The following is a 25,845-nucleotide window of genomic DNA, read 5'->3' on the forward strand; positions in this document are numbered from 1 at the left end:
GAACCACCGTCCACAGTTCTTCAGGCACTCTGTCGACTAGATCTAATTCCCTGAAATCTATTTGTCACCTCCACTGTATAATCATAAAGCACTGATTTAGGTCATACCTGAATGGTCTAGTGGTTTTCCCTACTTTCTTCAATGTAAGTCTGAATTTTTTAATAAGCAGCTCATGATCTTCGCCCCAGTCAGCTACAGGTCTTGTTTTTGTCGACTGTATAGAGCTTTCTAATCTTCAGCTGCAAAGAATATAATCAATCTAATTTCAGTACTGACTATCTGGTGATGTCCACGTGTAATGTCATCTCTTGCATTGTTGGAAGAGGGTGTTTCCTATGATCAGCGTGTTCTCCTGACAAAACTGTTAGCCTTTGCCCTGCTTCATTTGTACTCCAAGGCCAAAACTGCCTCTTACTCCAGGTATCTCTTGACTTCCTACTTTTGCATTCCAATCCCCTATATGAAAAGGACATTTATTTATTTATTATGGAATTAGTTCTACAAGGTCTTGTAGGTTTTTATAGAATTGTTCAATTTTAGCTTCTTTGGCATTAGTGGTTGGGGCATAGACTTGGATTACTGTGATGTTGAATGGTTTGCCTTGGAAATGAACTGAGATCATCCTGTCGTTTTTGAGATTGGACCCAAGTACTCTATTTTGGACTTCTATTGACTGTGAGGGCTACTCCAATTCTTCCAAGGGGTTCTTGCCCATAGTAGTAGATATAATGGTCCTCTGAATTAAACTCATCCATTCCCATCCATTTTAGTTTACTGATCCCTAAGATGTTGATGTTCACTCTTGCCATCTCCTGCATGACCACATCCAATTTACTTTAATTCATGGACCTAACATTCCTGGTTCCTATGCAATATTGTTCTTTACAGCACTGGAATTACTTTCCAATGCAGAAACAATGCTCAGTTGTGGATGTGTAGGTGGCGAAAGTAAAGTTCGATGCTGCTGCTGTACAGTTGGTAAGTTGTGTCCAACTCTTTTGAGACCCCATGGACTGCAGCACACCAGGCTACTCTGTCCTTCACTATCTCACAGAGTTTGCTCAAACTCATGTCCATTGATTTGGTGACGCTATCCAACCATCTCATTCTCTGTTGTCCCCTTCTTCTCCTTCCCTCAGTCTTTCCCAGTATCAGAGTTTTCCAATGAGTCAGCTCTTCTCATCAGGTGGCCAAAGCATTGGAGGTTTAGTTTCAGCATCAGTCCTTCCAATGAATATTCAGGGTTGATTTCCTTTAGGATTGACTGGATTTATCTCCCTGCAGTCCAAGGGAGTCTCAAGAGTCTTTCTCAATACCACAGTTCAAAAGCATCAATTCTTCAGCTCTTCAGCCTTCTTTATGGTCCAACTCTCATATCTGTACATGACTACTGGAAAAACTTTGATTCTACATACCTGTGTCAGCAAAGGGATATCTTTGCTTTTTAATATGCTGTCTAGATTTGTCATAGCTTTTTTCCCAAGAAGCAAGCATCTTTTAATTTTGTGGCTGCAGTCACTATCCTCAGTGATTTTAGAGCCTAAGAAAGAAAAGTACCACCGTTTCCACTTTTTCCCCATCTGTAATCCATGAAGTGATGGGACCAGATCTCAAGATCTTCATTTTTCTAATGCTGAATTTTAAGCCAGCTTTTTTACTCTCCTTTTCCACTTTCATCAAGAGGCTCTTTAGTTCCTCCTTCACTTTCTGTCATTAGGGTGGTATCATCTGCATATCTGAGACACTGATATTTCTCTTGGCCATCTGCATTCCAGCTTGTAATTTATCCAGTCTGGCATTTCACAGACGTACTCTGCATACAGCTAAATAAACAGGGTGACAATATATAGCCTTGACGTATTCCTTCCCAAATCTGGAACCAGTCTGTTGTTCCATGTCCAGTTCTAACTGTTGCTTCTTGACCTGCACACAGGTTTCTCAGGAGGCAGGTAAGGTGTTTTGGTATTCCCATCTCTAACATGGATGCTGTTAATGGTGTGGAAAATAATTATTTTCCTGCCTCCACATCAGTGAATCAGGGAATACACAATATTTTAAGTTAAATAATTTAAAAATGAATTGAAAAGAATAACTATAATTAGATCTAATATACTAAACTTAGCTGTTTGTGATGGGTAACAATAGGTCATTTCTATTTTAAATTATAACCAAATTACTATACTTTGCTAGACTGAAAAAAAGATGCAAGATAGCTGAATTCATTTTAGATGTCAATTTTCTTACTTTATTCTGTGGCAGGTTTTTCATGTCTAAAATATTCTCAAGCATCCTCTTACTAGATATATCTCCCCAAGTGAAAGTAAAGAACTACTCTGCTGAAGATTACCTCTTGTAAACTTCTTCAAAGCTACTGAGACAAATCCTCAGGGCCAGTTTGCAACAGTTATACTCCCAATGATAATCTTAGCCATAATTTCTTCTCAGAAGGAGGATCTGGTTCATATTTTGAACTTTAATTCATTTAAGTACATTCCACAGCTAGTACCTAGCATCACTGATGTCAGGGCAAAATGTATGTTAATTTTTCTCTTTGGAAACAAATAAAAGTTCACTAATCAATTTACTTCTAAGAAGTTTATTAGTAATTTTAAAATAACAATTCAAATGGCAGAAAAATGTATTTGTACACTACTAAAACACTTAAGATTTTTAAGATGATCTGGCTCTAATTTTCAATAGATATTCTTCAACTGTCCCACAAGTAAAATTCAAATAGAGTAAATAAAAAAAAACCTAAAATTACACTCTACAGATACTCACAGATCTTATCTATCCCACCCACCATCAATTTTAACTCCAATCATTCTCTTACCAATATATGTAATAATACTCGTGCATGCTGTACAGCTCCAATTCGAAGCCACTTAGGAGATACTGTATCATAATTCGAAGGTTATGGTAAAGGACCCAGGTACCTAAACAGGCCAAATGCTGCCTGTGGGGCTCCTGTTTCAACAGCATAGTATGAAGGGCTGCATCAACCTTCTCTGCCTATCACAACAAAATGTCATTAATATCAACTTGTTAAGGTAATGAAAGAATTACAAAAAATGTAACAGCTAAAAATAGCACATGAGCAGATAATGTAACTCTCACCATTTAAAGAATTCATACTTTCAAGTGCACCTTTGGTTAGATCTACATTTAAACCTTTCATTTCTGAAAGGATAATATTTATCTAAACACTTCCTAGATTAAAAAGACTTCACAGTATAAAAAGAACTGGCTTCAGATCTTTAGTTACATTATCAATGTTGCTGTTGCTCACATTTAAATGAAGACTAATATATTTTTATTACAATGTAAACTTACTCTAATTAAACTACAGCTCTACACCTTTCACTGATTATAAAATAATAATTTAAGATGTTTTTGATTTAGATTACTGTTCTATTTCTTTCTGTAAACCTTTCTTTGGTATATGTAACTGTTACATTTCAATGGAAAAGAAAATTCACCATATTAAAAAATTAAGTAGTCAAATTATTGTTCTAAAGAATTGTTTCTGAAAATCTAGTCAAGGTATATGAACTGCTTATTTTGGAAGGGAGGGCTTCTTTTTGGCTCTTACCTCATCCTGCAAGGTAGCAAATTCCTCAAGAATATGACCGAGTTTATCTCTCTGCCGAGCCCTGTTATGTCCATGGATCTGAATAAGACTACAGAATGGCTGTAATATACAATACGATTGTTAATTGTATTTGTTAACAGTATAATTTGTTCACTGTCAATATGAAATCTGCTGATACTAATGAAAATTAACATTCCAAATTTTCAAAATCAGGTTTAAGGGAAAAAATGCTGTATGTAACAATAATGCCTATGCATACTTATTACAAAGGTGTTTCTTTTACAGGAACTCAATACTAGAAATTATTAATAGCCAGAGGAAAGTGGTTATTTACAAAACTTGTTCTCATATGGCAAAAATAATTCCTTCAATCTTTAGATATTTTCCCACATATTCAAGAGCAGTTTCTTTTCTGCTTGTTTCAAGCTAAAAGCTACTGTTCAAGCCGGACACTTCTGTGTGCTGCTTTAAATATACCAGAATGCCTAATAATTAGGTAATGGCTAAAACCCAGAAAAGCACAGTACAGAATCTGCCCGAAATGCAGGAGACCTGGGTTCAATCCCTGGGTTGAGAAGATCCCCTGGAGGAGGGAATGGCAATCCACTCCAGTATTCTTGCATGGAGAATTCCATGGACAGACAAGTCTTGTGGGCTACAGTCCATGGGGTCGCAAAGAGTCAAGACACGACTGTGTGACTAACACTTGTTCACTAAGGTTCCTTATCACTGTTTTTAATCTATTCGGTATTCTCATATAAAATACTGTAACAGTTTATGAATCAGACAACAGACAGGAATGCTCTAAGAAATAAGCATTTTAAGATTCTCTAAGGATAGTAATGATTTTACATTTGTATACTTTGACAGCTATTATCTCATTTAATCAGTAAGTAGCCTCTAAGAGGTATCAAAGCAGTATTAACATTTTTTAAAGATTGGCAAGTTTATAAAAAAGTAAAGTGATCTGCCTGATAATGATAAAACAGTAGTTAATAAAAATAAAATCTGGTCTTTTATTGATTTTCCTTGTACCATACCATGCTGTCTTATCCCACAAACACACATTTAGTAAATGGAACTGGGCAAAAAAGATCTAGAAAAAGTTATAATTAAGAATGATTTATAATTAATTTGACCAACTAGGAAGCTTTAATTTTTTCCAAGTTATTTGAGATTTGAAAAAAGTTCACAATCTTATCTAAAATTGGTAATTTTAATTTTACTATAGTCCTGCTCCTGGGTAGTTCAGCTGGTAAAGAATCCATCTGCAATGCAGGAGACCTTGGTCTGATTCCTGGGTGGGAAGATTTCCTATAGAAGGGATAGGCTACCCACTCCAGTATTTTTGGGCTTCCTCGGTAGCTTAGAAAGTAAAGCATTGGCCTGTAATGCAGGAGACCTGGGTTCCATCCCTGGATTGGGAATATCCCCTGGAAGAGGGCATGGCAACACACTCCATCCAGTATTCTTGCCTGGAGAAACCCCTTGTAAAGAAGAGCCTGATGGGCTATAGTCCATGGGGTCACAAAGAGTTGGGCACATCTGAGCAACTAAGCACAGTACATAATCTGCTCATTAAAGCAGTACAAACATAAATGCCTGGGGATGTTACCCATATTCGTTATTTATAAGGTCAAAAGTAACAGTTTTTATGTCCTTTTAAAAAAAAAATGTAAACTCTTTTTAGATGAGGGTCATAGCTAATTCTGTTTCTGCTGTCCACAAGGGTTATGGTGAGAGGGCATCAGAAGGTGCCTTGGTATCTAACAATCTCACAGGAAGACTATAGGTTATGAAGCTATCCACTTGAGTCTAAGAGGAGACAAAAATTTCCTACTTATTCAGGGAAAATGAATAAGAAATATTAGATGAAAAACAGCACAAATTAGTGTTACTGATGATTTTGCATGCCACAGTTTTTTTTTTTCATGCCACAGTTTTTAAGTATCCACCACAAAGATCCAAAGTGTAGCTCTTACCCGAACACAGTGAGTAACAAAAGAGTCAATACAGTCCTTAGCCTGGTGATTATTATATAGGCAGCACCTGTAAGATAATATAATATTTTTGTTATTCAAATTAAACTATTTGGCCTACAAAAAGGAACACTGTAGGTGCTACCAACACATAGGGAAGGTGGAAAAATGAGAAAATGGAAACAAACCATGAAGTTGAAGAATGCTAGCATTAAATTAGGAAGTATTTCACAATTTGTTAGCCACATAATAAATGTGCAATATTGCCAATTCCTTTAGTTCTGTACTTGGACAATTAAGTGCTGGATCCAATAAGATCAACAAAGAGAGAAAATCCTACTCTAATATTCATTATTTTCCTACGGCTGGTACCCTTGTGAACTGTACTTACAACAGTAATTATTTAAAAAATACTGTATAGAATCTGATTTTTTTTCAAGATATACCCACATTTCCAATCACTGGCCAAAATCATCACCTAGACATCCTGCTAGCACCTCATGGCCTATCCTCACAAACCAGTGTCCTTGTGGTGCTCCTTATCTCAGTTAAAAGCACTGCTTAACTGAGAAAGGCTTTCCTGTTTAGTCTGGGATGATCTGTTACCTGCCTGGCCCGAAATACAAGAGCTGAAGAGATGGAAAGTGTTTTTTTCCCCCTTTTCGAGGTAGGAGGACAGTAGCCTTTGCTCCTAAGGAGACAGGAAGTAAACACTTTTCTTGGTGCACTGAAAGCAGCTGACAACTTGCTATTCCTAAGTGTTTGCCATAACTGAGCAATCTGACCAGAACCTCAAAATAAAACAGAATCATGATCATGTGATAGAAAATGACAGAGCAGGCAGTAGCCAGAAGAAAGAAAAGGCAGGACACCTGAAACAGGTGGCAGCTAAAGAGAAGTGCTAGAAGATCCAAGGTAAGAAAATTGCTTAAGATGACAAAAATAAAGCACTTAAAAAAGCGGACTTTCTGGATCTGAAAATAAGGATTTTTCAAGTTAAAAAAGTTAGTATGTAAAAGGATGTTCACAATAGCCTTGAGGATCAAGAGAATAACTTTCTTACAACACAGCAAAAAGAGAGGTGTCATGAGGAATACAGAGGAAAAAATCTACAAGACAGAGTATGCAAAAGAGAGCTTTTAAAAGAAAAGAACAAGAAACAGATGACTACCTTGCAATAAACTCTGCTATACACATAGTTGATTCTCAGTATGTGTTAATTATGTTCTATAAACTTGCTGTGGATGCTGAAATAGAGAATACTGAAACACTGCTGTTAGGATAAAATACAGGATTACGTCCTTCCAGCCTCTGGTCCCAATGTTTTAATCAACTGATCAATGTTTAACCTTGGTTTATGTGTGTTTCTTTTTAAAGACACTATATAGAAACTACACTGCTAATTGATTAGCAAAGAACTTACGCCTGAGCAAATCTTATTTAACACACAATCTTTCTGTAAGGCACACCATAGCCTTCTTGTGCCAGGAACACTAGACAGCATATCACTACAACTCAGTGGCCATGAAACTAAAAAATCACCAACAAAAAGCATAAAAACAGGGGCAAATAATTACACTATAAGGCACAAGAAGGTAGAGAGTTGTCTTGTTTGACTTCCACATTGCGTGACTTGAATATTTTGCTACTTTGCACATGTCCATGAAGATGGTAAGAGCAGAGTAAGTAATGATTTAAAGGTTAACAAATATATTCTAGCAAGTAGGCATATTAACAAATATAGAATCTGCAAATAATGAGGATCATACTGTATAATTAGTTCTAAATGGACAACGGTAAGTGTGACACTGTAGAATCTAAGTGTTAAAGATTATTAAATAGAGAAGACAAAACACAAATTAAGATGTAGACACTTATTTCACATATATTATATTGCCAAAAATTAAAAAGTCTGATAATGCCTAGACTATGGGGCAGCTGGAATCCTTATACACTGTTGGCTGGCATACACAATTCATTTAATTATTTTTGAAAGCAATTTCACAAAATTAGTAAAGCTGAATATGCATTTGCCCATGATAAGCAATTAATTTTTTTATGTGCGAAAGGAGTCATAATTCAAAGATGTTCACTACAGCACTGATTTCAATCGTGATAAATTAGAAATAAGGTAAATTTTCAACTGCAGAGAAGCAACAAAATAAACTTCAGTACAAAGTATGGATTTTAACACAATAAATTTGTTGGATAAACTTGGTCAGTTTCAACATTCTAATGTTGAAGGAAAAAGTCATGTTGCAAAAGATACATATATATATATATATCTATACAGACATACACACTGTGACAAAGTTTATGTGAAGTTTAAAAGCATAAAATAACCTGGTGTTATTTATGGACACACATATCTGGGTAAAGTGTACAAGTAGTCATAAAGGTGAGACACATAAACTGTAGGACCAGAGTAAAGAAAAGGATGGGGTGGGGGAGGGGAATTTGAAATTATAGTCATCAGTTCTCAATGTAGCCTAGGTTTCCCTGGTGAGATGCTTTTGAGGGGAACACAAGGTTAAAACTACTTTCATAATAATATTAACATGTTATCTGCCAAAAGCACTCATTCTCTCATAAGTGTACAATGGCTTTTCCAGAGGCTACATGGCAAGCAATACTGCAACAGACTGAAAACAGAAGCAGGTTAAAATAATTCAGTTATATTCTACTAAGGCAGGCTTGAAAGATACTTGCAAAAATGTAAAACAATTCCACTTTTCTCATTAATTTTAATTAAAAAGTTATTTCCCATAAAATATGTCAATATGTGATTTATAAATATGATGTATGTTTATTAACATGTAATGAGTTTACTGTTTTTCAAAAAGAATAAACATTTTTAAAGTATTGTTTTAGTTTCTAAAATAGTAGGTATCAATAAACAGGACCAATATAAACAAAAGCTATTTGGGTCCTTAAACTCTTTTAAGAATGTAAAGACAAAAAACAGTTGAGAACTGCTACCTTAGATGTTATCTCTAATAAATGAATCCATTAAAATTAGCTTGCCGCTTGAAACCTAAAGCTCAGCATTACTCTTGAGACCTTGCAGTTATTGTTTACTGTCAGGAAGCTTCATCCTTTGATTTTGCATAGCTCATTCTCAGTATATTCACATATATCACCACTTCCAAGAGGCTTTTCAAAACTATCCCATTTATGAGAACCATCTCATCTTTATCTTTCTATACAGTACTTACGACCTGACATTATTTATTTGTTCACAATTTAGTCTTTCCCATTAGAAGGTAAGCTCCCTGTCATCAGGTGTGTCTTTTTCTCTAGAATGCAGAAACGTGTCTGACAACATCAGATACCAAATAAGGGAATTAATAAAATTTACTAACTCATATGTTGAGTGTATGAATGTAATAATGTATCAATAATTCATACATTGAGTGTTTATGAAATACTTAATTTTACCAATGACCTTATCAGTAATGGAATTTATAGAAACAAAATTATTAAAAACTCTGCTTAAAATGGATGGTGGTACAGGTGTTTGTCAATTCATATTCTGAATACATGATACATTTAATCACAGAAATTTAAAAATAATTTTTAATGATCTCTATATGCAGAGCACCCCATATTACATATTGAAAACTCTAAAGACTCTAAAAAAAAACCTGTTAGAACTAATACAAGAATTCAGTAAAGTTGCAGGATACAAACTTAATATACGAAAAAATCTTCAATGTCTATCACAAAGGATTAACCTCTCATAATACACAAGGATTTGTTACAAACTTTCTGAAAAAGTAAACCATTTAATAAAAGTCCATGGGTAAAGGATAAAAAAAAAGGCAATTCACAGAAAAACCATCCCAAATGTCCAATGAACATCATATTAAGTGCTCAAACTGACAAAGAGATATTACTTCTCATTGATATACAAAATTAAAGAATTGATATAAAAAATTAAAGAATGATAACACCTACTACTGCTGGTCAGGATAAAGGAAAATTGTACTCTCTTATATTCCCAGTACAAATATAAATTGTTAAATCTTTCAGAATACAGTCTAATACATATATCAAAATTCAAACTATACATGTCCCCCCCACCCAGTAGTCTCACTCTGTAAAACATATGCATATTATGAAACATTTGGCAGCCATTAAAAAGAATTAACTATGTACTTTGAGATATAAAGTTATGATTACTTTTGAGTAGAAAAATTATAAATACATTTTAAAATTAAACTTTTGACTTAAAAAATCCATAAAAAATAATTAAATGTTCATAATAAAAATAACTGTTTAATGTGATCCCATATATAATCATATATGTATATATCTTATACACAAAGATAACTATGATGATGGTCATCAAAATGAGTTCCAGCTGAGTTATTTAAAACCCTAAAAAATGATGCTGTCAAAGTGAGGCACTCAGTGTGTCAGCAAATTTGGAAAACTCAGCAGTGGTCACAGGATTGGAAAGGTCAGTTTTCATTCCAATCCTAAAGAAGGGCAATGCCAAAGAATGCTCAAACTACTGTACAACTGCATTCACCTCACATGCTAGCAATGTTATGCTTAAAATCCTTCATGCTAGGCTTCAGCAGTATGTGAACTGAGAACTTCTACACATACAAGCTGGGTTTAGAAAAGGCAGAGGAACCAGAGATTATATTGCCAACATTTGTAGGATCATAAAGAAAGCAAGGGGACTCCAAAAAAACAACTACTTCTTCTTTATTGATTACACCAAAGCCTTTGACTGTGTGGATCCAATAAACTGTGGAAAATTCTTAAAGAGACAGGGATACCAGACCACCTTACCTGTCTCCTGAGAAACCAGTATGAGGGTCAAAAAGCAACAGTTACAACCATACAAGGAACAATGGACTGGTTCAAAATTGGAAAAGGAGTACAAGGTTGTATAGGGTCACCCTGCTTATTTAACTTACATGCAGAGTACTTCACTGGGCTGGATAAATCATAAAACTGGTGTCAAGATTGCTGGGAGAAATATCAACAACCTCAAATATGCAGATAATATCACTTAAATGGTAGAAAGTGAAGAGAACCTAAAGAGCCTCTGGATGAAAGTGCAAGAGGAGAGTGAAAACACTGGCGTAAAACTCAACATTAAAAAGCTAACATCATGGAGTCCAGTCCCATCACTTCATGGCAAATAAAAGGGGGAAGAGTGGAAACAGTGACAGATTTTCTTGGGCTCCAAAATCACTGCCAACGGTGACAGCCATGAAATGAAAAGACGCATGCTCCTTGGAAGAGAAAGCTATGAAAAACCTAGACAGTGCACTAATAAGCAGACGTATCACTTTGCTGACAAAGGTCCATATAATCAAAGCTATGGTTTTTTTTACCAGAAGTCATGTACAGATGTGAGAATTGGCCCATAAAGAAGTCTGATGCTTTCAACTGTGGTGCTGGAGAAGACTCCTGACAGTCCCTTGGACGGCAAGGAGATAAAACTTGTCAATCCTAAAGGAAATCAACCCTAGATGGGCACTGGAAGGACTGCTGCTGAAACTGAAGCTCTAATACTTTGGCCACTTGATGGGAAGAGCTGACTCACTGGAAAAGACCCTGATGCTGGGAAAGGCTGAAGGCAAAGGGAGAAGGGGATGGCAAAGGATGAGATGGTTAGATAGCATCACCGACTCAATGGACATGAATCTGAGCAAACTCTGGGAGATAATGGAGGATAGAGGAGCTAGGCGTGCCACACAGTCTATCGTGTCGTGAAGAGTCAAACTGGACTCCGTGATTGAACAGCAACAACCAACTGTAAAGCACACCACTACATGGCTTTCTTCCTGTTCATGTCCCACCTGCCTACAAACCTGAAAGTTCTCCTGGAATTACCTTCTAAATTACACTGGCATGAATCTTTTTGTCAGGATCAGCTTCTGGAGAACCAACCTGAGACAGGACGGTACCAGAGTTTTATGTGAAACGTGGCACAATTTATTCAACAAATTGAATGCTGAACCACTAACTTTCTTTAAAATATGTGATTTCACACACTATATCTTAACAAATGCTGGTTTCTTTCCTAAGAAATAACATCTCCTTTCTTCTTTTCTCAAGGGAAAGGTCAATAAAGCTGACGTTCTTTTCCAAAAGGCCAATTCAAATGATCCTTCCAGCTTTTTATGGCAGCATAATTTGGGGAAATGACTCTACCAGCATATAATTAAGGATCAATTATTAGCATTTTCTATTTCTATCTAGACTCAAAATTATTGAGAGGAAATCTTATCTTTTTATAATTATTTCCCAAAGTGTCTACTTAGCACAGTGCTTTGCACACAATAAGGGTCAATACAATTTGCTGAATTTCTGACAAGTCCTTGTAAGCTTTTCTTCTCATACTGGACCCAGTATCAACTTCAGAAAACCTCAATTTAAATTTAAATAATATGTGGCAGAAATCAATTAATTTTACAATAAGAGTAATTTTTTTTTACATGGAGACTTGAATCCAGCTGTTTGTATATCTTTGCCATAAAGGAGCATAGAGAATTTGGGCTTTTAAGAAACATGCAGGCTATACAATGCCTTATGATACTTACTTTGGGGAGAGCACCGGAGGACTGACAAAAGACCGAAGAGCATCTTTCACCATGTCTTGCATGAGATGGATTCCAAAGACCTTTTTGTTATCCACCAGGAAAGTGGTCTTAAAACAAATGTTATATATATTAGTAATGCTGTCACAATCTTGACATATTGTACATGTATTTTTCATTACTGTGACATAAACATACTTCTTTTAAATGTCACAGAATATAAGAGATTAAAATGTAAAAAGCCAGTAGAAAATTTTTATAAATCACTGCTTCCATCTGGGTACTACTTAATCCCTATGTAAGAGTATTTTTACACAGGAGAAGAAATGTGCAGGAAAAAAAAATCTTTCAAGTCAAGGGTAGTAATATCGAACTAGTGAAAATGAAATGACATGTCTGAATATGTCAAATGAGCCAACATACAAGAAAAGGTTTCACAAATTATGAAATATTTAATGGTTATTAATATCAAGCCAGTTGATAACCTATCTCAAATAAATACTTTGGAATACATAAAAACTTTCTGAAAGTGAAAGAAATGTATCTAAAATAATGAATTATTAAAATACATTGTTATTTACAATAATAATATTATTATTATTTACAATCCCACAAAGTCTATTTTCATTTTCATTCAATTCAAAATACAGTAATAATAATTTGTTTTGGCTGTACTAGTTCCTTTGCCTTTCTATATAAATTTTAGAAGTAGCTTGTTGACATCTACAAAACTTCTGCTATAATTTTGAGATTGCTTTGAATCTGTAGATTAATTTCGGGGGAGAACTGACATCTTAAAAAAACATCAATTCTTCCAATTCACAAGTAAGACATATCTATTTATTTAAGCCTCCTTTGATGTCTTTATGTCTTTCATTATTACTTTGTAGTTTTTTAGTATACAGGTTCTCCAAACAGGTGCTGGACTCACCTCTACGTACTTCATTCTTGAGATTTAATATAAATAGTACTGCTTTAAAGTTTTTGGTTTGCATTGTTCATTGCAAGTATATAGAAATACAACTGCTTTCTGTACAGTGGTATCATATCCTCTGATTTTGTAAAACTTATCAGGTCTAGGAACTTCTTTGCAGATTCCTTGGTACTCTACATAGATAATCATGCTGTCTATAAAGAAATATTATTTCTTACTTTCTCAAATATATGTCTTTTATTTCTTTTCATGCCTCTTTTCATTGGCTAAGACTTCCAGTACCACACTGAGTAAAGTGGAGTGATGAGACTGGACATCCTTGCTTTCTTCCCAATCAAAGGAGAAAATAACTTACTCTTTCATCATTAAGTGTGATGTTAGCTATAGGTTTTTTGCACATGCTCTTTATCAAATTAAAGAAGTTCTCTTCCTAGTTTTGCTGAGAGTTTTGCAACATCATGAATGGATGCTGATTTTGTCAAATAGATTTCCTAAATCTATTGAGACTTTATATTATATGGTAAATTATACTTTAAACATTGAGCCAGGCTTGCATTCCTGTGATAAAATGTACTTGATTATAATGTATTTTCTTTTTTTATACATTGGTAGATTTGATCTCAGTTCACTCACTCAGTCGTGTCCGACTCTTTGCGACCCCATGAATCGCAGCACGCCAGGCCTCCCTGTCCATCACCAACTCCCGGAGTTTACTCAAACTCATGTCCATCAAGTCGGTAATGCCATCCAGCCATCTCATCCTCTGTTATCCCCTTCTCCTCCTGCCTCCAATCCCTCCCAGCATCACAGTCTTTTCCAAGGAGTCAACTCTTCACATGAGGTGGCCAAAGTATTGGAGTTTCAGCTTCAGCATCAGTCCTTCCAATGAACACCCTGGACTGATCTCCTTTAGGATGGACTGGTTGGATCTCCTTGCAGTCCAAGGGACTCTCCAGAGTCTTCTCCAACACCACAGTTCAAAAGCATCAATTCTTTGGCGCTCAGCCTTCTTCACAGTCCAACTCTCACATCCATACATGACTACTGGAAAACCATAGCCTTGACTAGAGGGACCTTTGTTGGCAAAGTAATGTCTCTGCTTTTGAATATGCTATCTAGGTTGATTATAACTTTCCTTCCAAGGAGTAAGCGTCTTTTAATTTCATGGCTGCAATCACCACCTGCAGTGATTTTGGAGCCCAGAAAAATAAAGTCTGACACCGTTTCCACTGTTTCCCCATCTATTTGCCATGAAGTGATAGGATTGGATGCCATGATCTTCGTTTTCTGAATGTTGAGCTTTAAGCCAACTTTGTCACTCTCCTCTTTCACTTTCATCAAGAGGCTTTGGTAATACTTTAATTCTTATGTTTTTAAGGGATATAGGTCTATAGTTTTCTAAGCCTGAAATGTCTCTGTCTGGTTTTGGTATTGAGGCAATGCAGGCCTCATATGATGTGTTCTTGCCTCTTCTATTTTCTGGAAGAGTCTGTGTGTAGAACTGGCCTGGAGTTTTGTTTAAAGACTTTTAACTGTGAACACAATTTCTCAGATTGATACCGGAGTATTCAAATTGTCTACCTCTTGAAGGGGCACTGGTAGTGTCCCTCACAGAACTGGTCCATTTCACTTAAGTTTTTCATTTATGGATATAGAGTTATTTAGAATATTCTATATTATCCTTTTAATTTGTTTAGGATATATAATAATTCCTAATATTATTTATCTGTATCTTTTTTTATTCTTGGTCTGTCTTGATAGAGATTCATCAATTTTAGAACCAGCTCTTGGCTGTAATGATTTTATCTGTTATTTGTCTCTTTCCTATTTTACACATTTCAGCTCTTATCTTTATTTTCTGCTGCTTGTTTCTAGTTCAATTTGCTCTTCTTTTTCTATATTTTTAAAGTAGAAGCTTAAATTATAATTTCTGACCTTTCTTTCATATAAACATTTAGTTCTATACTAAGTACTGCTTTAACTGTATCCCACAAGGTCTGATATATTTTCATTTTCATTCAGTTCAAAATAATTTCTAATTACCATCAACACTTCCTCTTTGACTCACAGGTTCTTTAGAAGTGTGTTAATTTTCAAACACTTGGAAAATTTTCCAGATACATCTGTTACTGATTACTAGTTTAATTCCAAAATAGTCAGAGAGCATACTTTCTATGATTTCAATTTTTTTTCACTTACTAAGATTTGTTTTCTGGCCCAGACTATGATCTTAATGAATGTCTAACACTATAACTCAATACTTCTATTCCAAAAATATAACACTAACCATGGAATCCCTTTAGAAGCATCCACCTTTTATTCCATAATAAATAAAACACTGTCAATACCCATTATTTGCTGTTTAAAAAACTATTTTGATACTAAGTGGAACTTACTTGTAACAGAGATCTTGAAAGAACACAAGGTGATTGTTCACTAAATTCACAGAAAAAATCCTAAAAGATACACAAAAGAAAAGTAATGTCATTAATAGATTAAATAAAAGTCGAAAATGCTTGCATATAGAGTGTAATTTTTACTAGATCTTCTGGGAATGATACACTATCAAAATTAAAATAAGACAGATTTCTAATGATCATTTCTATAAGAATTGTCTATTTGTATGAATGGAATGGGCTTCCTTGGTGGTTTGGCTGCAAAGAAGCCACCTGCCAAAGCAGGAGACAGGAGTTTGACCCCTGGGTTGAAGAGAGCCCCCGGAGAAACAAATGGCAACCAACTATAGTATTCTGGCCTGGAAAATCCCATGGACAGAGGAGCCTGGCAACCTACAGCCCATGGAGTCACAAAGAGTTGGACATGACTTAGTGACTAAACAACAACAAAAGGTATTAGGAACATGATGTACTGTGGCTCTTGAGAGACTAGGAGTCTGTCAGGTCAAGGAAGAGTTCGTTTTGTATCAAAATGCTGCCCAGCTTAGGACTGCCTTCGCAGTCTGGTGGTTAAGAATCTGCCTGCCAGTGTAGGAGATGGAAGTTTGATCCCTGCATTGGGAAGAACAACTGCAGGAAGAATGGCAACCCACTCCAGTATTCTTGTCTGGGAAATCCCATGGACAAAGCCTGGTTGGGCTACAGTCCATTTGGCTGCAAAACAGTTGGATACAACTTAGCAACTAAACAACAAAAACAACACAAATGGAACAATGGATAATTTTAGAACCTAAAAAAAATTATTTTAACAAACTGATGAATAATAGTTATTATGTAGATACCAACATTAAATTTTTATGTCATGAAAATAATAGTATTAATACTAATTTACTAACTAAAGACAGAGGTTTATTTCCTACTTCATAGAAATAAATACCAAGTAATCAAGCTAACTGAATTCATTCACTTTTCTCACAATTTTTACACCTTACCCACACTCCTCAAAGTGAATATTCTGCATCAGAGAGATGCTACTATTTTATATTACAAAGAAAATTAAAATAACTTATACCACAGAAAATTCCTCAACTTTAGCCTCTAAACTAACTCTATACACAACTGTACCCAGATCCTTTAGCTGTCTATTTTAACAACAGATATCCTACACCTGTATAAAAGGATCTCATTCCTTTGGCTTTTTCACAATCATCACACACTGTCAACTATCCATATTTTGCTCTCCTAGGTATTAAAATTCCTCCACTTTACCAGATCATTCCCATTTTCATTTAAATACTCACTTCTCTCATCTTTAAAAAGAAAAGATTATCACACGATCCCACATTTTCCTCTCAATTGCTGTCTTCTCAGCCAAACTTTCTGAAGAAGTTGGCTGTACCCACCGTCTCTACTCCTCTTCAACACATGTAACCTGATTCTCTGCTCTAGGCACCACTTGCCCCCCATTACCAACTTCAAAGGACACTGAGTTTGGACCTTATTTATCTCCTTCATTCAATTATTCAACAGCATGACTTCCTCCTTGAAAAATCTTTAAATGACTTTCACATGTTTCTTCCTCTGGGTACTTCTCAGTTTGTTCTGTAGATTCAAAGTTTAGTTTCAGACAACCTTTTCTTAATCTATATACTCTTCTCCTCATAAAAATTAAAACATAAACACTCATGCTTCAATTACTATCTATACTGTAATAATTCTAAAATTTTAACTCTTAAGCACAGATCTCTAAATTCTACCCATAAGTCATTATCGGTTCAATATCTCTACTTAAATATTTTAAATATACCTCAAACTTTCTTCCCTAAGACCCCCATTTGACTCTCAAGTTCCTTAGAGAATTTCCCCCTTTGAGTGAACAGCACCAAATATGCATGTAGACTTGCAAGGCAGAAGCCTAGAGAACTTACTGAGAGCTCTTTCACGCCCCATATTTAACTCATCCACCAATATTCTATCAACTTAACTCACTATGGACTACACAGGTCCTTGGAATTCTCCAGGCCAGAATACTGGAGTGGGTAGCCTTTCCCCTCTCCAGGGGATCTTCCCAACCCAGGGACTGCACCCAGGTCTCCCGCATTGCAGGTGGATTCTTTACCAGCTGAGCCACAAAGGAAGCCCAAGAATACTGGAATGGGTAGCCTATCCCTTCTCCAGCAGATTTTCCCGATACAGGAATTGAACCAGTGTCTCCTGCACTGCAGGCAGATTCTTTACCAACTGAGCTATCAGGGAAGCCTTTTCGCTCACAGACAGCTGTAACAATGACAATCTCATCATCTCCCTGCCATCCTTCCAGTCCAAGTGACAATCCTTTCTACACTGGACTGTGGTAATGATTTCCTTATTTATCTCACTGTGTTTACTCTGCTGTTATTCAGTAGCTGAGCTGTGTCTGACTCTTTGTGACCCACTGGACTGCAGCATACCAGGATTCCCTGTTCTTCACTACCTCTCAGAGTTTACTCAGATTCATGTCCACTGGGTCAGTGATGCTATCTAACCACCTCATCCTCTGCTGCCCTCTTCTCCTTTTGCCTTCAATCTTTCTCAGCATCAGGATCTTTTCCAATGAGTCTGCTCTTTCCATCAGGTGGCCAAAATATTGGAGCTTCAGCTTCAGCAATCCTTCCAATGAATATTCAGGGGTGATTTCCTTTATGACTGACTGGTTTGATCTCCTTGCAGTCTAAGAGACTCTCAAGAGTCTTCCCCAGCACCGCAATTCGAAGGCATCAATTCTTCAGAGTGCAGCCTTCTTCATGGTCCAACTCTCATATCCATACATGACTACTGGAAAAACCCTAACTTCAATTATATGGACCTTTGTCAGCCAAGAGATGTCTCTGCTTTGTAATATGCTGCCTAGGCTCACCATAGCTTTCCTTCCAAGGAGAAAACGTTTTTAAATTTCATGGTTGCAGTCACTGTTCACGGTGATTTCGGAGCCCAAGAAAATAAAATCTGTCAATGCTTCCACTTTCCCCCCATCTATTTGCCATGAAGTGATGGGACAGATGCCATGATCTTAGTTTTTGGAATGTTGAATTTTAAGGCAGCTTTTTCACTGATCTCTTTCACCCTCATCAAGAGGCTCTTTAGTTCCTCCTCACTTTTTGCCATTAGGGTGGAATTATCTGTGTAACTGAGGTTGTTGATATTTCTCCTAGCAATCTTGATTCCAGCTTGTAACTCACCCAGCCCGGCATTTTGCATGAAGTACTCTGCACAGAAGTTAAATGAACAGAGTACAATATACAGTCTTCTTGTACTCCTTTCACTTGTATTCTTTTCCCAATTTTGAACCAGTCTATCATTCCATGTAAGGTACTAACTGTTGCTTCTTGACCTGCATAGAGATTTCTCAGGAGACAGGTAACGTGGTCTGGTATTCCCATCTCTAAGAATTTTCCATAGTTGTCATGATCCACATAGCCAAAGGCTTTGGTGTAGTCAGTAAAGCAGAATTAGATGTTTTTCTGGAATTCCCTTTGCTTTATGAGCCTGCGAATGTTGGCAATTTGATCTATGGTTCCTCTGCCTTTTCTAAACTCAGCTTGGACATCTAGAAGTTCTCAGTTCACGTACTGCTGAAGCCTAGCTTGGATTTTAAGCATAACCATACTAGCACGTGAAATGAGCACAACTGTATGGTAGTTTGTACATTCTTTGGCACTGTCCTTCTTTGGGATCGGAATGAAAACTGACCTTTTGCAGTCCTTATACTGACTGCAGCACTTTAACAGCATCATCTTTTAGGATCTGAAATAGCTCAACTGGAATTCCATTACCTCCACTAGCCTTGTTTGTGGCAATGCTTCCTATGGCTGACTTGACTTTAGACTCTAGGATTTTAGACTGTAGGTGGGTGAGTGACCACAGCATCGTGGCTATCTGTGTGATGAAGATCTTTCTTGTACATTTCTTCTGTGTATTCCTGCCACCTTTTAAAATTCTTCTGCTTCTGTCAGGTCTTTACATTTCTGTCCTTTATTATGCTATCCCTGCATGAAATGTACCTGTCAGATCTTAGCTTCACCATCACTTCTTTAAAAAAGCCTTCTCTGATCATTTAGGTCAATTCCTTCATTATATGCTGTATGTTATAGCTCCCAGTTCCTTTCCCTCATACTGCTCATACTGGGTTGTAATTTTATAAACATTCATGTGATTCATTTGATCAATTTCTATAGCACATTACAGCCCCATGACAAGATGAATGATATACTTTTGCTCATCACTGTATATATTAGCACACACAAAAAAGCACACTGGCTGAATGTATGTACGTGTGAATGTATGTATACTCACTATCACAGTTTGTACTCAATTTCTTATTCCTAGTGCACATTCCTAACCGGATATATTCTATATAGTCCATTACTTACCTCATTTAAACTAGGTATATATCTTATTACTCCATAGCTGTCAAAAGTATCATCATATGGGTTCCCAATATATGGACTTTCCTTCACTAATATCACTATTCTCCCCCTTACCATTGTTTCTGCCCTATATGCAAAATACCAAAAAATACCGAAAATGCAGAAAAAATGCAAAAAACAAACTATCATATAGCTTTCCACTATTTATATATTTATAAGTAGTTGTAATTAATATTTTGGTATCTGTTATTTGTATATTATTTACTGACATGAAAACATATTCAAGATAGAGATTACTGATGAAAAAGCAAGTTACTATCAATTTTTTATGAGAAAACATACATATGCATATATATGTATACATTAACAAACATTTTTTTATATGAAAGGTTTAGCATAGAATTGAGGGTTCAAACTGCCATTCTTTGAGTGAATTACCTAACTTCTCCACATTTTAGGTTCTTACTCTCTAGAACGGGTAGTATAAAATCCTTGAGGATTAAATACAGAAAGAAAAATAATATACACAAACACTTAATTCTCCAGATATCACAGCTAATAGGTGAGGAGCATTATTTACCCTTGCAAGGGTCTCTAAAACATAATAAGCTATTCTGCTATTAAATCAAAGCTATATTCCAGAATAGAGACTTGATTTGTACTTACCAAGATACAATGTAAATTTGTTAAATTGACCACCTCACAGACAGTTTTTATTCTATCTATCAATCTTGCAAAATAGTTGACCATTTCTTCTCTTTTAATTATTTTTGCATATCGAGGGAAGGTGGGTGGAAGTAGTCTCTGGTTAACAAGTGGCTCAAAACCCATCATAATGGGATGATCTGCAAAGGAAAAAAGTTAACATTTTCACTATTTCTATGAATTTTAACCTCAAATACTGCCTAAATACATAAAGAAAAATGTCAGTTTCAAAGCATCTCTAAATTCTGATCACAGTATCCTCTAAAGGGATTTTATAATTTACAATTAATGTATCTTTACACATGTTTTTTAAAGGAAATAAGCAGATTTAACAACCTAAAATTATACTTCCTTCCTACATAGTGGTGGTATTGGTGACAGAGAGAGGCTTCTACCTCAAAATTAACTCCAAGCCAAGAGTGGGATAAAATGAGTTAACATATTCTCTCAAAATAAATAAAATAAAAGGGCAATGGTGTATTAACTATGAGACTGTGAATAAAGGTTTCAAATGGGAACACAAATGGAGGCTTGTCTTCCTTTCAGTTTCTGGACTGCAGAATCAATTCACACTGGACTACATAGCAATGCAAAGCGGAAGAGAACAGGTGCACTCCATCCCCATGAGTCTGGAATGCATTTGGCACTGAGATGCAATTCCATAAACTCACAATGAAAATAACATATCACAAGAGACCTAAGGGAAACTTTCTCTCTCCCACTCTGTCCTCTGGTGATTCCACTTTTCACACTAGTACAAAGCTCCAATGAAGTCTTTAGCTTGAAATTTCCTGCCACTTTCATAGAAAAAAAATTTGTACTCCAATGGAGTATGCATTGTCAGATTGATTCTATGGGAGTTATTTTACACAGCTAGAAATTGTAGGTAACTGATAAATATGAAATTCTGTTTCACTCTACAGAAAAAAGTTTTACCTATTTATAATTTATTTCAGTATTCCACTACTCCATAAAAATGTGTTTTATTTCATGTCATTGAATGAGTTTAACAAAATCCTTAACCCACGTTTACTTTTTTATCTGTATGAGAATCATGGTTTTATCTTTGTTTGAAAATCATCTTTTCCTGAATTGTAAGCAGATTCTTTACCTACTGAACCATCTGGGAACCCCCTGAAAATCATCTTTTAAACCTCCCCATTTCCTAAGCAATATATGGTATAAGCAAGCACTGTGTCATATTCTTTTACACCTCTTTACTTATACAAATTATTCTACTGTAAAACCTACCCCTTTCTTCTTAACCTGAACTTGATATAGCCTGAATTCTCTCTCAACATTGGTCCGTCCAATGATGTATATATAATATATATATATACACACACACACACTTCTTTGTATGTACACTATTATACTGTCTACATGGGATTATAGCATTTGTCCAAGTTCTTTTGAAAGCCAGAACAGGGTTGGGTTCCATACACTAAATACCTGGCTCATAACAGACACTGGATACTTGTTTGCTGAATGACAAGATATACATGCTCAAAATAAAATAAAAGGCTGCTACCATTATAACAGTTTGAACTTCTGATTTATATTATTTCATTGAGAACTAAGGTAAAAGCAGTAGTAATGATGCTGTAAGAAGCTTCTTTACCATATAAATATGAATACATTTCAGACTTTAATGATAAATGCACAGAATCCAGATACTTAAATGCTATATTACTGATTTTCATTCAAAGTATTCTCACATGCACCTAAAATGATTACCCAGGAATATGCCTTTATTCTTAAATAATTTATTTTTAGGCTTAAGCCACAAACAGAAGATAAACAGATAATAGCCACTCATGAAAATTTATATGGAAAGAAGTAAATATTAATGGGAAATGGATAACAAACACGATATATTCTGAATTCAATTTTATACAAACAAAAAAGTGCAATATAAAACAGTATTAACTTTTGAAACTAACTAAGCTGTCCTGCACAGATGATGCTAAGCAGCATTCCTGACTCTGCCCTCTAAATACCAGTTCAGTTGAGTTCAGTCGCTCAGTTGTGTCTGACTCTTTGTAACCCCACGAACCGCAATTCCCGGAGTCCACCCAAACCCATGTCCATTGAGTCAGTGATGCCATCCAACCATCTCATCCTCTATCGTCCCCTTCTCCTCCTGTCCTCAATCTTTCCCAGCATCCGGGTCTTTTCAAATGAGCCAGCTCTTTGCATCAGGTGGCCAAAATATTGAAGTTTTAGCTTCACCATCAGGCCTTCCAATGAACACTCAGGACTGATCTCCTTTAGGATGGACTGGTTGGATCTCCTTGCAGGCCAAGGGACTCTCAAGAGTCTTCTCCAACACCAGAGTTCAAAAGCATCAATTCTTTGGCGCTCAGCTTTCTTTATAGTCCAACTCTCACATCCATATTATGACCACTGGAAAAACCATAGCCAGTAGTAACCTCCTAATTGTGAAAAGGATCCAGACATTGCCAGATGTCCCTGGGAAGCCCCAATTGAGAAACACTGGTCTAGAGGAACATAAACAGCAACTATAATTTAGTGAGAATAAATTCAGAATGTAATAGGAGCATCTTATTCATGTAAAAATTAGATGAACAATTTCACAGAAGTCTAAGAAAAGAGCTAACAAATGAAAATATTAATCAGCACAAAGTATTCCAAGTATATTAAAGGCATGGAGGACAGATAAAATGGCTCCTTTTCTTTTTCCCTTAGGGAGCTACAATTTTTCCAAGTGATAATTTATTGGAACTCAGAAGTAAAAATAGATGCATATAAATAGACTTGGGGACAAAATCCCTAGGCACAGAATTCAGATCTGCATGCTTCTCTCTATTCTCTACACACATTTAAATCCTCTCCTCCCCACCACATGTTTTTGGACATAGTCCTTATTAATAGTTAAGTGCTAAAGTAGTTCCTAGGAGCTATTTTTAAGTCTCAGCTGTTTGGTGAATCTCATGCCTAGGGACTCTGTAACTATCCTATACAACACACAGTAATTTGCCTAACTAGAAAAGAGCATAAGAACTGAGATGTAATAAGAGATCAAAGTCTTTATTCAATGTATACTACAGCGGAGGAGGAGCAGGGATAAAAACCAAGCTGGAGTTTGCATCTGACTTCATGACAACACAAACTACAGAAAGTTAGTTTCAGCACACCCAACCGTGATCCCCCAGAATAAACTGCTCTAACATTTTCCCACTAAACGCTTCTCACTAAAATAGCCTAGATAACCCTTACTAAATGAACCCAGAAAAGAAGCAAATTCATATCACTTTCTACTCAATGTGTACTATGCTCAGTAAAGATTTCCTGAATCAAACTAAATCCAGATCCAACAAGTCAACTTCTAGAATCTCTTCTGATTTTACAAGTCTGTAGGTGTACAAAAATTACCTTGGTTTTCCAGTTAAAACACTTCCCTTTACACCAGAACTCTTATAAGGATAAAATAATAAAGTATAATTACTATATTCAAAATATTATGGCATATTGGTTTAGAGTGTTTTAGTTGCTAAAGTTCTTGCTAGAAAATTGACCTTCATTATCAATAGCATAAAAGTATTACAAATAGCACAAAGTCTGTAGATAAAAGATTTACAGTAACAATGTGCTGTGATTTAACTTAAAAGGTTATTTTAAAATTAATTAGATGCCAAAATCAAAGATCTGGAAGTGTCTAAGTGAAAAGAGACAGAGATGTTATATCATTTTTGGACAACGTATCTCTCCCGAGTTATACAGGCAATTTACAGTCAGACTTACAGAAGTAAGTTTTCCATGCCCTGAAGTTGAAAACAATTCTAGAAAACAATGCAGAAGCTGCTGAGGTTAATATTGTACTGTGCTTCTTGACTTCCCTTTATAAAATCATAACATCATGCTATGTGAAGTACACTAAACACAAAAGGACAAACATTGTATGATTCTGCTTATATGAGGTACCTAGAGTAGTCAAACTCATAGAGACAGGAAGTAGAATCGTAGTTGTCTGGGACTGAAAGAGGGGGAAATGAAGATTTATTATTTAATGAGTATGGAGTTTTGCGTCGATAAGATAAAAACTTCTGGATATGGACAGCGGTGACAGCTGCACAACAATGTAAATTTACTTAATGCCACTGAATTGCACATGAAATTGTACATAAAATGTTAAAATGGCAAATTTCATGTTATTTCAACACAAAAAAAGTTATGAAAAGGTATTTAACAATTGTTAAACTCAAAAAGCATGGTTTCAATGAACATTCTATCATAATCATTATTGGTCATCTAATATCAGACCTCATTCAAGTTTTGCACACTGTACCAAAAACATACTTCACATCTATATTAGTATCACAAGTTGTATTTAATTTCATTATCTCTTAGTCTCCTGCAATTTAGAGCAGTTCTTCAGCACTTCCTTGGCTTCTATGAGTGACTTTGACAACTTCGAAGACTAACTCACCAATAATTTTGTATACTGTCCTTCAGTGTGGTTTTCTTGTCTCCTTGTGATTAAATTTAAATCATTACTCTTAGGAGTATAAAAGAAGCGACATTATTATCATTTTCATTGTAACCCATCAACAAAATGGAGGTTTTGACTCACTTCTTGTAATGTTTACTGTGATCACTTGATTAAAGTTGGTGTCTGACAAGCCTCATCACTACTGTTACCTTTTGTCCTTGTAGTTAATAAACAGGTAGGGGTCAGCGGAAAGACAACTAAATATACTCATTAACATCCAACTATCCACTCATTAATTCATCTATTTTCATACTTCATCATAATTCATCTATTAATTCATACTATTTATATCAGTATGGAAACATGGCTTATCCTTTTATTCAATTGTATATGATCAGAATTATTTATTTTGATGCTCAAGTTGTCCCCAACTTTGTGTGAATGCCCCTTCAAGCTCTTTTGGGTATAACTGACTGGTCCCAACATTCTTTGAACATTTACCCATTTCTGGCTAATTAGACACTCCAGACTCATTCTTCTATCTCTACCTTAGTCCTGGAATCACGTATTCCTCCAAGATGAACTAGTTCCTTTCCTATTTTTTTTCCAGTTTCATTGAGGTATAATTAACAATAAAATTGTAAAGATATTTAAAGTGTGTAACATGATAGTATGACATATGTATACATTTTGAAAGGATTCCCCCAGGAGTTAATTTAACATGTACATCACCTTGAATATTTATTTTCTGGTTTGATGAGAACATGTAAGTTCTACTCTTCTAGCAACTTTCAACTATACAGTTAAGTGTGATCAA

General features: G+C 35.7%; 1 protein-coding gene across 6 annotated transcripts in view; it reads right to left on the reverse strand.

Moving 5' to 3' along the window:
* Positions 1–25,845, reverse strand: part of NAA35 (N-alpha-acetyltransferase 35, NatC auxiliary subunit) — a 94,119-nt gene that overhangs the window by 10,455 nt on the left and 57,819 nt on the right. For all 6 annotated transcript variants that reach the window (XM_015093041.4, XM_042243066.2, XM_027964259.3 and 3 more), the window contains 6 exons: positions 20,537–20,715; positions 15,465–15,524; positions 12,138–12,244; positions 5,575–5,641; positions 3,593–3,691; positions 2,834–3,012 (listed from right to left, as the gene is read on the reverse strand). In XM_015093041.4, the coding sequence (XP_014948527.1) occupies positions 2,834–3,012; positions 3,593–3,691; positions 5,575–5,641; positions 12,138–12,244; positions 15,465–15,524; positions 20,537–20,715 (691 nt within the window). The remainder of the gene's footprint in view (positions 1–2,833; positions 3,013–3,592; positions 3,692–5,574; positions 5,642–12,137; positions 12,245–15,464; positions 15,525–20,536; positions 20,716–25,845) is intronic.

This window comes from Ovis aries, chromosome 2, assembly GCF_016772045.2.
Source record: "Ovis aries strain OAR_USU_Benz2616 breed Rambouillet chromosome 2, ARS-UI_Ramb_v3.0, whole genome shotgun sequence".
Classification (NCBI taxonomy): domain Eukaryota; kingdom Metazoa; phylum Chordata; class Mammalia; order Artiodactyla; family Bovidae; genus Ovis; species Ovis aries.